The following is a 14,426-nucleotide window of genomic DNA, read 5'->3' as shown; positions in this document are numbered from 1 at the left end:
GTATGAAGCTAAAAGTAGTGGAGATCCAAAGAGACTTGAAGATGGGGTTGGGGGGGTGGGCAGGTGTACGTACACAGACCATTAAAATGTCACAAATGGGCACAAAGATAATTGAAAAGGTGAATGACATTCTGGTCTTTATGAAAGTGAGAATTGGAGTACAGAAGTTAAGCACAACAATATAAAGCTCTGCTTAGACCACACCTGGAGTACTGTAAGCAGCTCTGGGCACCAGGCCTTAGCAAGGATATGTCAGCCTTGGAGGGAGAGCAGTACAGATTTATCAGATTGAAACCAGTATTAAAATGTTACAAGCAGAAATTACGGAAGAACAGAGGGGATCTCTGATTATTAGAAAGTATTGAAGCCATAGGTGTATGATAAATCAATTTGATCGCAGATATAAAATTGGGACTAAAATTAAATTTCTCAAGTGTATTAAATAAATATTCCCATTCGACTCTATCTGAAAAGATGCCTTTTCAGCATCTAATGAGATAAGACATTCTGGAATTTTAGATGAGGGGGTATATATAATATTCATTACCCTCCTAATGTTAAAATGCAAATAACGATTCTGGATAAATCCTGTCTGGTCATCAGAGATAATTCGTGGAAGAACCTTTTCCAATCTAGAAGCCAATATTTTGGAAAATATTTTAGAATCCACATTTAATAAAGAAATAGGTCTATAAGATGCACTTTCAGTGGTATCTTTATCCTTTTTAAGAATAAAAGAGATAGTAGCTTCATAAAAGGATTGTGATAGTTTACCCACTGATAGAACATCTTTAAAAAATACTTACTAATAATCAGAGATCCCCTCTGTTCGGGCTTTTTCAAGGTACTAGACAGGGTTGCCCTCTAAGTCCTTTATTATTTGATATTGCTTTGGAACCCTTGGCAATTGCCCTTCGGGATTCATTTAACATATTTGGTATCACTCGTGGACAGGGGATTCATAAGGTATCTCTATATGCAGATGACTTGTTACTTTATATTTCTAACCCGGGGGAATCCATCCCTGCAGTATTATCACTGCTTGCTCAGTTTAGTGGTTTTTTCTGGTTATAGATTAAATCTTAATAAGAGTGAACTCTTTCCATTAAATATGCAAACTCCAATTTATAGGCAATTACCATTTAGATTAGTAACAGACCATTTTATGTATTTGGGTGTTAAAATTACCAAGAAGCATAAGGACCTGTCTAAAGTTAACTTGCTACCTTTAATTGATCACGTTAAACAATTATTTATGAAATGGTCCCCATTATCTCTATCATTGATAGGCCGAATTAATGTGGTTAAGATGAATATTTTACCAAAATTTTTATATCTATTTCAGGCGATTCCAACTTTCATCCTGAAATGCTTTTTTGACACTACTGATTCAAAAATTCTTTCATATATATGGCAGAATAAAAACCCAAGGTTAAGTAAGAAATATTTACAAAAATTAAAAAAGGATGGTGGCATGGCTTTGTCTAACCTTAGATTATATTACTGGGCAATTAATATCAGATATTTAATTTTTGGGCTCAAGATTTAGATGTAATTCAATGTCCCAAATGGGTATACCTTGAGTATGAATCAGTGCAAGGATTTTCATTAGTTTCTACTTTAGGAGCCCCACTCCCTTTTGCACTTACTAAATTGAGTAAACATTTGACTAACCCAATAGTTAAACATACTATACGAATATGGTTTCAATTCTGTAAATTCTTTGGATTGAATAAATTTAACTTATCAAGCCCCATTCAATCTAATTTTTTCTTTCAACCATCCAGAATCGACTCAGCTTTTTCTTTATGGAAAATGAAGGGAATAACATGTTTCTGTGATTTATTCATTGATAACTGTTTTTTATCTTTCGAACAGTTGTCTAATAAATACAATTTGCCTAGATCACACTTTTTTCGATACTTACAGATAAGAAATTTTTTAAACGTTACTATGCCTTCTTTTCCAACTCCATATAAAATTGAAATTACAGAAAAAATTTTAGGTTTTAATCCCTATCAGAAGGGCTTGATAGCAATAATTTATGATCTAATTATGAAAATACGTCCAGGGACACTTGATAAAATTAAGAATGAATGGGAAAGAGAACTCCAGATACTTTTACCCACAGAGACATGGAAGAAAATTCTTCAACTAGTTAATACATCTACAATGTGTGCCAGACACTCCTTGATACAATTTAAGGTGGTTCACAGGACCCATATGTCGAAGGACAAGTTAGCTCGTTTTTATCACCATATAAATCCTATATGTGATAGATGTAATTCGGAGGTGGCTTCCCTGACACATGTTTTGGTCCTGTCCTCTTTTGGAAAAATATTGGAAATATTATTTCAACTGTATTGAATACTGATTTACAACCTCACCCAATCTCTGCAATTTTTGGGCTACCAATGATGGAATCTGGCCACTTATCTGCTGTTGCTTGTCATATGATTGCCTTTGTTCCATTAATGGCCAAGCGATCCATTTTGTTGAAGGATCCAACACCTCCCACTACTTTTCAATGGTTTTCTCAAACTATATCATGTTTAAACTTAGAAAAAATTAGGAGTGGCACTGTGGATTCTTCGCTTAAATTTGAGGAAGTTTGGAGTCCATTCATTCAATATTTTCATATGATATAGATCCCTTTTCAATAATCTTTGAACTTAGAGGAGCGGAGTTGACGACATAATGATGCTCTTTGTTTATCGAGAAATGTCAGTCCAGTTTTTTTTCTTCTGAAATTTATTTCTAGTTTGTTTTGTTTTATTACTTATAATTTTTTTTTCAATTTGTGTTTTTTTATATAATAGATCTTTTTCTTTCTCATTTTGATTTTTTTTGTAATATATTCGTTTACTAAGAAACCGAGGGGCTTAGAATATATCTTTTTTTTATTCTTTATGACTATATATGTCATGATTGTCCTCCCAATCTCTTTGTATTACGTGTATAATTACTGATGTTATATGTATTATTCTGTATTAATTTGAAAATTAATAAAAAGATTGAAAAAGAAAGAAATTACGGAAGACTAGATTATATTCCCTGGTAATTTACAGTTTAAACTACCAAGTGCACTGATAGTATAGATAGAGAAAAGATAGTCCTGTTAGTTGGGCACAATTTAAAAAATAGAGCTGACTGCTTGAAGTTTGGAAAAACTTCTTCATGCGGACAGCAGCTGGTGTTAGAGCAGTTGCTAAATTTTAATCCAATGCTTTTGATAACCAAAGTTATTAATGGATCAGAAGAATGGATGAGCACATAGTATAGCCATGATCTCGTTGAATGGCAGAATAAACCTGAGGGACTAAATGACCTGCACTGAAATGCCAAAGGGCAGTTAGTGCACAACTTCCCCATATAAAAAAAATCACAGCCAAAAAGCAGTCAATGCTTCAGGGGATAAGGGCAATTAAACAACATACATTCAATATGGAAGCTTCAAAAATGGTCTGACCTGTCACTAAATTATGTAATTAATGCACTGATATTGACATGAAATTCTTTAAAGGAGTCTGCTAACAATGCAAGTGCAATGGTGAAAACGGAGTCAGAAGCAGAATCACTAGCCTCCAATTTACTTTTGTTGAATTAAGGTCACTTGAACATGGAAGGCATTGCTTTGAAGCTCTCTCCCAACTATGCCTGAAGTCTATACATACATATTTTTCAATAGGAGTGAGTGGAAAATGATTAGGGATGGAAACCCTGGCTGATTTTCCCTTCCTCATTCATATATTATAGGGTCCAACCTAAGCCCAGCAAACCTAGCTCTAACTAGGATGGAAGCCAGGACATTCTGGCTTCAAGCATTCCAGGTGGTGTCAAATCGGGCAATGTCTTCATGTAATGTAAACCATATGAAATTATACCCTGAGTTGCCAAATGCATGTAATAGTATGGCATTACAGTATGGCATGACAAGAATTCAGTGATATGTTGGCTGATTGGTAGGCCAGCAGCTTTCATGTTTATAAATTGCAAATTTGTTATATCTGTGGAGTGTATTTCAAATGTTTTTGTAGGAACTTGCTTTGGTATGCTTTAGACTAGAAATAATTTATTATCATGGTGTGATCCTAACTTGTGAGACTCTGAAGAACATAAATACATGGCACTTGTTATTTTCTAGCCAGGAATGGAAATCACGGCCATGGGGCTGATGGCAGCGTGGTAAACTTTCAAACTGAACCTTGAATTTACACACAACATACCCATCCCTTTTCCCCCAATTCATTTTTGGCAGCAAGCACTGCTGGCAGCACCAGCATTTATTGCCTTCCCTACTTGCCCTTGAGAAGGTCGTCATCTTGAACTGGTCCAGACCTTGGAGTCACAGAGTGATACAACACAGAAATGGGGCCCTCAGCCCAACAGGACCATGCCAACAATCAAGCACCCGTTTACACTTATCCCATTTTATTCTCCCCACACTTCTCTCAACTATTCTAGATTTTACCACTCACCCACACACTAGAGGCAGTTTAAAGCGGCCAATTAACCTACGTCTTTGGGAGGCGAGAGGAAACTGGAGCACCCGGAGGAAACCCACGTAGTCACAGGAAGAACTTGCAAGTGCCACACAGACAATACCTGAGGTCAGAATTGAACCTGGGTTACTGAAGCTGTGAGAGAGCAGCTCCACAAGCCATGCCATCTGGTGAAGGTGCTTCCATCGTGCTGTTGATGTGGAGTTCCAGGATTTAGATTTATCGACAATGAAGAACCTGCGATAAATTTCCTAATTGTGATGGTATTTGACTTCGACAACCTGTAGATGGTGACCTTCCCACTGCTGCCCTTGAAGTTCCTGGTAGCAGTGCTCAGGGTTTGAGAGAATCTGTCAGCATTGCTGTTACAATCTTCAGACTGGTCTGAAATTAGCACTTGCGACTTCCTATGTATCACACCAGGATTCTTTCTGACATCGTACTAACATTCTGCATCTTCCATGAAAAGCAGATATCCGATTTCAACAAATCCTAACTCCCCACATCTAGGATAAAATCTTTAACTTGTACAATGTACTGTATTATAGGCTTTTCTTCCTAATTCAAAGTTACGCAATATAAATTATCAAAAATGTCATTGTTTTATCATCTAATTCCCACGAACAAAAACACTTGGTTGGTCAGGCAGCATATGGGTAAAGAGAAATAGTTTTAGATTTGAGACTCTTCATCAGAACTGGGATCATTTTCAATTTCCACTTGATTTAATGTAAATAATTGGATACTTCAAAATTTTAATGCAATTTCAAAAAAATCTTTGAAACATCAGGAACGAATGGTACAATACTAAATGCTGTCAAAGTAATACTTGCCGGGAACATCAGGTGGCACTGACGTACTGCTAGTTGGTTCACCTGCTGACACACTGGAACTATTCTGTTCATTGGATTCACTGGAGTCATACTGCTGGTTCCTAAGCATCATAATAAATTCAGGAGAAAAAAAATAAGGGCTGTGTATTGAAGTCTTCAAATTCTCAGAAACTGCAAATGCACAGTTGTACTGAATGACTGCCAGTATAAAGCACATTATAATATATGATCTCTCAAATAAAATGCACTTCCACCAACATAATAAATTCATACTTTAAAAATAAAAAAAGCAACTGGTCTCACTATTAGCTAACACAGTCACTGATTTTCAGTTATTTGGATGCAGAAGTCATCTTCTACAGCTAAGCCTCAGTTTCCACACAAATTTCATGGTGTCACAATTGAGATAAACTCCCTCTCCTCAGCAACATTAATCTGATTAACTAAACTGTTGCTGCAAACTAGGCATTAAAAAGAAACAGCTCCTGCAGAGGTGCATTTTGATCACAGAAACACTTTTGGTAATAGGTCAGGTTTCAAACCCAAAATATTCAATTTGAGAGGCAGTAGCAGAGACAAATAGTATTCTCTCAACATGAATTTTCCCTTTATTTAAACAAAAGCTAACTGCCTGAAAGAGTGGTAGATGCAGGATTAGCAGAACTTGTTAAATACTCAAATAGAGAAACATTACCGGCAATCAGGGAAAGTAAAGGGGTGTAGGACCAACAGAGAAGCCTTCAAAGAGCTAAATCACATTGAACTGAATAGCCTCGTTCTAAGGCAAATCATTCTATGATTGTAAGGAACTGATTTAGTCAAACAATTGAGGTACCAGGACCTTCGTCAACACAGGAGCCATGACTTTAACAGGTAGGGACAGATTATGGTGTTACGGCCTTAGTAAAAATGCAAAATTTGAGACCAAATCAGATACGTTTTGCAATAACAAGTAAAATTTTGATTTTCACTTGACCTGTGACCATAATGCTCTCGGTACCGTCGGTGATTGTGTTGTCGTTGACTGTGCTGTGTAAATTGCCTCCTGCAACGCCATTTATTTCTTTCCATTTCTGTAAATGTAGGAAACATTTTTGATTACTTATGAACAGGTACATCATATTCACCAACTGCCAGAACTAAATTCCTCTAATATCCTTCAACTGTTTTAAAATGCACTGGTCTTTGGAGATGTCACAGTACAGAACAGGCCCTTCGGCCCACAATGTTGTGTCTACATAGCTATTCCTTCCTACCTACAATAGAACAAACCTGCACTATCTCCATATCCCTTGATTCCCTTAATATTCAAAAATCCATTGATATCTGCCTAAAATATAGCTAGCAACTGAGTCTCCTTAGCCATCTTGGTAGAGAATTCCAAAGATTCACTGCCCTCTGGCTGAAGAAATTTCTCCTCATCTCTGTCCTGAATGGCCAGCCTTTCATTCTGAGAATATTTTGTAGGGATGACATTTCTATTAGCTGGGTTGTAGACAGCCTGGTTAATGAATATATCTTCCCCATAAATACCCAGTCAAGCCCCAGAAGAATTTTATACATTTCAGTGAAATCACCTCTCATTCTTCCAAACTCTAAGTGGTGCAGGCACTGATAACTGATAGGACAAAGCTTCCCATCCCAGAAATCAATCCGGTGATCTCCCTGTATTTCAAGCATATCCTTCCTTATATAAGGAGACCAGACCTTCACACAATGTTCCAGGTGTGATCTCTCACCAGGACCCTATACAATGCCAGTAAGATCTTTTCCAATGGTGCTGAAATCTTCTTACAATAAAGGCCAACACACCATTTTCCTTCTGAATTACTTTCTGTACCTGCATGCTAACTTCCAGTGATTTGCGCACAAGGACACCCAGGTCCCTCCGATCAACACCTTTCAATCTCTCACCATTTAAAAAAGACCTCTGCTTTTCTCCCAAATACATCATACTTTTACAAATTAAATTCCTTTTGTATTTCCTTGTCAATCACTTAGCCTGTCAATAACCTTAAATTCCTTCTAATGCATCCCTATCAATTCACTCAGCCTGTCCATAACCTCTTGAAGCCTCCTCACAACTAACACTGAGATGCTTTTTTTACCACGATACGCGAAGTCCTCAATTTATAACAGGGTTCTGGTTCCTAAGAACTGTCCATGAGCCAAACTGTTCCTAATTCGGAATTGAACAGAAACAGTGTGTGGGAGAGGATCACAGAAACAGCTGTGACGGGAGAGTGAGCAGGCGTGGGAAGAGTGGCCGCCAGCTGGCCTCACTTTGCTCCCGGCTCTGCTCAACTTGACTCAACCCAGCCCCCGATTGTTGGCGCTCGAGGGGGAGATGGGCAGAGAAGGCACACGGAAGTGCTCCGTTACCACCTGGCAGGAGATGCCTATAGCCCCGCAGCCACTGGCAAATCTGTCCCCATCCATCCTGCTGGTCTCCCAAATGCTCGTTCATATGTATGGGGTATCCATAAACCAGGCGTTCATAATCTGGGGAGGACTGTATAATCACATAACCATGCTTCAACCTGCATTAGGTAAACAATTCAGAGCTCTATTTGGAGAGCAGGGAAGTTCTTCTCAGTATGTTGTCTAATGCTTAAGCCTCTAACCAACAGTGCTGTGTGACCATTAACAGATTTTCTGTTAAGCAGAAATATTTGATGTTGAAAGATTAGGCAATGCTGACGTTCAAAGGAAGTTAGATGCGCTTGTACTCAAGTCACTGGAGGCCAACACGCAGGTGCAGTGAGCAAGGCAAATGGTACATTAGCTTTTATTAAGGTCTGATTACAGATGTCAGCAAGTCTTAGTGCAATTGTATAAGGCCTTGGTGAGACCACACCTGGAAATGCCTATACAATTTAGGTCTCCTTATCTGAGAAAGTATATACTTATCATAGGGAGGTTCCAGGGATGTCACATGAGGAGAGACTGAGTAGACTGGAACCATATTCTTTAGTGTTTACAAGAAACGATGACTGGAGATCTCATCAAAACTCACAAAATTCTCACAGGGCTTGACAGGCTAAATACAGGAAGGACATTTCCTCTGAATGAGTCTTGGACCAGGGAACATACTTTGGGAATAAGGGGAAGGCCGTTAGGACTGAGATGAGAAATTTCTTCACCCAGAGGGTGGTGAACCTTTGGAGTGCTCTACCCCAGATGGCTGCGGAAGCTCAGTTCATTCAAAATAGGGATTGGTATTTTTTGTTTTAATTTTTTTTTAATTTTATTTACAGCGTGGTAACAGGCCCTTCCGGCCCAACAAGTCCGCACCACCCATTTTAAACCCAAATTAACCTACCCATACGTCTTTTTAGAATGTGGGAGGAAACCGGAGCACCCGGAGGAAACCCACGCAGACACGGGGAGAACGTACAAACTCCTTACAGACAGCGACAGGAATCGAACCCCGATCACTGGTGCTGTAATAGCGTCGCGCTAACCGCTACGCTACCGTGCCGTACTTTTGGGCACTTGGGGACAGTGCTGTAAAATGGCATTTGAGGTGGTATGTTGTTATGTTTATGGGACTTTGGTATGAACAAATTGGTTGCTGCATTTCTTACATTCCAACGCTTAACAAGTACTTGATTTACTGGAAAGTGGAATGTCCCAACAGTCTGAAAGGAGCTATTTAATGCTTATCCTTTGATTCCTCTTTTTAATTGTTCCAGTCTTGGATATCTTGATCGGCCCTTGAAAATCATGAGCTCGATTACTCTCCTGCCTCTACAATAGATGACGCTCTCTTGGTAATGATACAGATTCCCTTTTTGCACTCCCCTCCACGTTGTCTGGAAGGTCTTATAAGATATTCAATCTGATATTCCAATCCTGTTCTCTCATTTCCTTTCCAATCCTGCTCTCTCATTGTATTTCCAGCCACAGTTGACTTTGTAGGCACTGCCCACAATCATCTAACTGCGTCATTCCAGGATGTCCTTTCACTGTGAACAAGTCCAAAGCCTTTTTTCCACCTCACAAAGATATCCATCCTTTGCGGATAATTGAACCATTTCAAACTTAGCCCACAGATTCCTCAAAATCAAACTCTACTTTCTCAGGCAACTTCTTTCACCACCTGCTTGGTCCTTCTCAGACTACAACGATGTGGCACATCACCAATTCACATCTTGGTCTGTCGCTCTAATCTCTATGACTTTCTCTTCCTTTGAGGGCCTCACCTTGTTCCATCTAACTAGCCTCTCCTTTAAACACCTCTTTTCTTAGAGACATCTTTACCTCCACAGCCTCTGCACTGAGTGAGGACCCCTGCTCTGGATTCTGACCACCAACTATCTGGCACTCTCATTCAAGTCCTATCATCCAGATGAACTCTCATATACTCCACATAATGCTCCAAATGTGGCCTAACCAAAGTTCTGTACAGCTGCAATATGACTTCCCTAATTTTATACTCAACACCCCCACTAATGAAGGCAAGTATGCTATACAGCTTCCTTATCACCCTATCTACCTGTGCTGCCACTTTCAGGGAACTATGGACTTGCAGCACAAGACCATAAGATATAGGAGAACAGCCCATCGAGTCTCTCCATCATTCAATCATGGCTGATTTTTTCCAACCCCATTCTCCTGCCTTCTCCCCATAACCCTCAACCCCCTTACCAATCAAGATCCTATCAATCTCTGTCTGAAATACACCCAATACCTTGGCTTCCACGGCAACGAATTCCACAGATTCATCACCCTCTGGCTGAAGAAATTCCTCCCCATCTCAGTTTTAAAGGGATGTCCCTTTATTCTGAGGCTGTGCCCTCAGATCCTAGATTCTCCTACTAATGGAAACATCCTCTCCATGTCCACTCTATCCAGGCCTTTCAGTATCTGGTAGGTTTCAATGAGATTCCCCCCTCATCCTCCCGAACTCCAGCGAGTACAGGCCCAGAGACATCAAACACTCCTCATATGTTAAGCCTTTCATTCTCGAGATCATTCGTGTGAACCTCCTCCGGACCTTCTCCAGGGCCAGTGCATCTTTCCTTAGATACGGGGTCCAAGACTGCTCACAATATTCCAAATGTAGTCTGATCAATGCCTTATAAAGCCTTAGCAGTACATCCTTGCTTTTACATTCTAGTCCTCTTGAAATGAATGCTCCCTCTGTACACCAATGCTCCTCAGGGTCTTACCATTTACTACATACTCTTGCACTTGACTTTCCCAAGTGCAACACCTCACACTTGTCCAGATTAAACTCCATCTGCCCTTTTTCTGCCCATATTTCCAACTGATCTATATCCTGCTGTATGCTTTGAGAACCTTCCCCACTATCCACAATTCCCCCAATTTTCATGTCATCTGCAAACTTACTAACCAACCCAACTACATTTTCGTCCAAATCATTCATATACATCACAAACAATCGTGAATGGCAGGGCAGGCTCAAGGGACTGAGTAGCCCTACGCCTGCTCCTATCTTATGTTCTGTGCAGGTCATCATTGATCAGAAATCAAATGCACTAACCACATAAATACTGTGGTTACAAAGAGCAGCTCAGAGGCTGTACACACTGCAGCAAGGGACCCACTGCCTGGAACCCTAAAACCGTTCCATCAGCTGCAAGTCACATGTTTAAAGTGCGATAAACTTTCTACTTGCCTGGTGAGTGCAATTCCATAGCACTCAAGAAGCGCGACATTACCTAGGACAAAGCAGCCCACTTGATCGGCACCCAATCCACCACCCTAAAAATTCATTCCCTTCACCAGCACTGCACAGTGGCTACAGTGTGTACCATTGAATAAATACACCACAGAAGTTGCTTAGACTATTCCCACAATCCCTGCCAACCACCGAGGAGGACAGGGGCAGCAGTCACACGGCAACACCATAATCTGCAGCTTCTTCTCCAAGTTGCACACTGTCCTGACTTGGAAACATATTGGGTCGATAGTGACAGAGAAGTACTTTCTGGCACAAGTTCACGTCCTTTTCTGAGAGATGGAAAGGTTGCAGGAGATCTCAGAGTTGTTGTAATCACGACCATCTTCAAGACAGAAGTATGATTATGGTAATTACGGAGGGGCCTCCCTGCTGTTTGCACCAGGTAAATCATTGCAAGGGTCCTCTTCAACAACCTCTTCCCAGTGATGGAAAAGCATTAGTCATAATGCAGATTCTGTCCATTAAGAATGTACGATGGACACAATTTACACTGTGCGACAATTCCAGGGAAAATGTAAAGAACAGCACTACTCACTATAGATCACCTTCTACAACTTCACGAAAGCCTATGCAGAATCCCACTCAAATGTTGCTGTCTGTAGAAAATCACTGTGACTTTACATCAACTACCTAATGAAATGCAGACAGTGATCCACAGACTCACCTAGAAGCAGACTGAATCAAGCAAGACTGTGTCAATCACCAACCCTCTTCTTCAACCACTGGAAAGGAGCTAATATACAGATCAAATATGAAAACGTTTAAGCTTCATCAGCTCCATTCCAAAACCAAAGACCAACCTAACTTCAATCCTTAACTTACAATAAACAGACAATGCAATGTATTTGCACATTCAAATCTCCAACTCATTGTTGATTCCTTCAAATGTATGAGACGACGGCTCAGACAATGAACTCATGGTCCACCCGGCAGCAGTGATGTCTGTCATACCATACACTTTGGCAACGTAAACTATCTACAACAGGGACTGTAAAGCCACCGGAAAGTTGTCACCAATAATCTCCGTAGATGTGAAAAATGACCAATGTCGCTGTCCTTGCCAAGGCCAACATCTCCAGTATTGAAGTTCAAATAACACTCGATCAGCTGCAGTGGGCCAGCCACATTGCTCATGTACAACATTAGGCTCCCCAAAAAAACACTCCAAGCTCTGTCATAGTAAGAGATTTCCAGGAGGACAGAGGAAACAATCAAAGATGTGCCCAAAGCCGCCTTGTAAAAACATATCATTGCCACTGACTCCTAGGATCCCTGGCCCACAACCAATGAAAACACAGGTACACTTGGGATGGCAATGACTATATTGAGTCCCTTTGAAAAGAAGGGATATAGTTATTACCATCCCTATGGTCAGCGGAAAAATTGGAAGGAATGAACAAACTTCATAAACTACCCACCCGTTCACCCCATTGGACACCTCCTACCCTGTCAGTGAAAGAGTCTGCAGTTCCCACATTGGCTCCCATCAGTCACCTCACAACCCACAAAACCAAAATGGAAGCAAGTTACCCTCAATCCTGTTTATGGACTGGGAGGGTTTTATGGAAACTCTTCCATGGCTTTGTGGTCCCCTGCTGCAGGTAGCCCATGTTGTCAAAGCGCATGGTACGTCAGAGATCGCTGCTACCTGGTAGACCATGAGTTTATTGTAACAGCCATCCTCTCATACACTTGAAGGAGTCAGCCAGGAGCTAGAGGTATTAATGTGCCATAGAGTCATGGAGTTACACGTCACAGAAAACAGCCTCTTCGTCCCAACTCGGCGGTGCTGACCAATTAAGACACAAGAGACTGCAGATGCTGGAATTTGGAGCAACAATCTACTGGAGGAACTCACCAGGTCGAGCAGCATCTTGGGAGGAAAGGGATAGTCGAATTTTCCAGTCAAAACCGTGCATCACGACCTTATCCTGAACAGATCTGTCCTGATGCAGGGTTTCAACCTGAAACATCAACAATTCCTTTCCTCTCACAGATGCTGCTCAACCCGCTGAGTTCTTCTGGCAGATTTTTTGTTGCCTGCTGACCAACTGCCGAGCTGAGCTGATCCCAGTTGCTTGTGTTTGACCCATATCCCTCTAAACCTTTCCTTTCCATGAACCTGTCCAAATGCCTTTTAATGTGTTTCAAGAATGTAGATGTTGATTGCATTGTCTGTTCGTTGTAAACTAAAGACTGAGGTTGGGGTGGTCTGAAGCAGGAGCCGGCTCACAGTGCCGGAGGGCCGGAGCCACCGGCTGTGTGGGAGTGAGGAAGTAAAGTGTTAAGAAACTATAACTGACTGTATCTATACACATAGATGATGGAAAAATAACTTGCAAGCAAGAGCAGGCAAGCTACTGACTTAAGCTAAGTGATAATTGCTGTGTCCAGGACCTTGGTGGCAGGCCAATATACTAGACAATAAGGGTGGTGGGTGTAATAAACAGACTGGAGGAAGCTTGTTTTAAACAATGAGGGTGATACCTGTCTTTGAATCTCTTGATTATAACTCAGTTACGTTGGACAATAGGTGTGATGTCTGTCTTTGGTTCTCTGAGGCCTGACCGAAACTCGTGGAGCCGAATTCATTAAGTGTGCGTGACAACATCTGTATAGATTACTGTCTGCTGCTTTGGACTGCGGAGACCTCCAATAAAGACTCTACTTGAGAGTTTGAGGAGAATTCTCCAGCAGTCTACTGCTAATAAACACATTTTAACAGAACTGATCTGTGACACTGTGTTACTTTGCAGCAGACAGGAGTGGGAACTTAAAATCTGGACAACAGGAGCAGTGCCGCACACTGGGCCCCTGAACAAGGCTTGCGGCTGACAGTGGAGCTCAGCTCCCACGGCGCTGGAAGGCAGAGCCTGCATCGTTACCTCACCTCGTCTACGCACAAATCGCCCCCGACGACTCACGGCAGCCGCTGGTCTTTGCGGATTGAGCGCAAGAGCGCCGCTAACCATTTAAACTGCCGCCACTACCACAACACCGCGCAGCCCCGGCACTCCCGACCCACAGAGGCCTTCCGGCAGCCAACCCGGCGCGCATGCTCGGAGCGGGTCTGCCGGGGCCGGCCACTCATGGTTGGGGATGGTCCGTCGGGACGCGCATGCTCAGAGCAAACTTGCCGGACCCGCTCGCAGTGCTTATGCCGGTCCGCACATGCTCAGAGTGGCTTTACCGGCCGCTCGGGCTGGGAGCTGCTCCGACTCGCGCGTGCGCAGAAGCGGTCTGCCGGGCCGCTCCTCGACATCGAGCTGCTCTGCCGGTTTGCGCATGCTCGGAGTAGCTTTGCTGGTGAACAGCAAACTTGTGCAGTCCTTGCAAAGCGCTCCCACTGCAGAGCAAACGTGTGTTGTTCTTCACAGAATC

At 41.6% G+C, this 14,426-nt stretch overlaps 1 protein-coding gene across 1 annotated transcript in view; it reads right to left on the bottom strand.

Moving 5' to 3' along the window:
- Nucleotides 1-14,089, bottom strand: part of wdr21 (WD repeat domain 21) — a 60,554-nt gene extending 46,465 nt beyond the window's left edge. The window contains exons 1-3 of the mRNA XM_052041779.1: nt 13,936-14,089; nt 6,312-6,408; nt 5,336-5,436 (exon numbers count right to left, since the gene is read on the bottom strand). Coding sequence (XP_051897739.1) covers nt 5,336-5,436; nt 6,312-6,408; nt 13,936-14,017 — 280 coding nt within the window. The 5' untranslated portion in view covers nt 14,018-14,089. The remainder of the gene's footprint in view (nt 1-5,335; nt 5,437-6,311; nt 6,409-13,935) is intronic.
- Nucleotides 14,090-14,426: the final 337 nt, after the last annotated feature.

The sequence above is a fragment of the Pristis pectinata genome, chromosome 1, assembly GCF_009764475.1.
Source record: "Pristis pectinata isolate sPriPec2 chromosome 1, sPriPec2.1.pri, whole genome shotgun sequence".
In the NCBI taxonomy this organism is placed as follows: Eukaryota; Metazoa; Chordata; class Chondrichthyes; order Rhinopristiformes; family Pristidae; genus Pristis; species Pristis pectinata.
The sequence above is the reverse complement of the archived record's forward strand: the minus strand, read 5'-3'. Positions and strand labels throughout refer to the sequence as shown.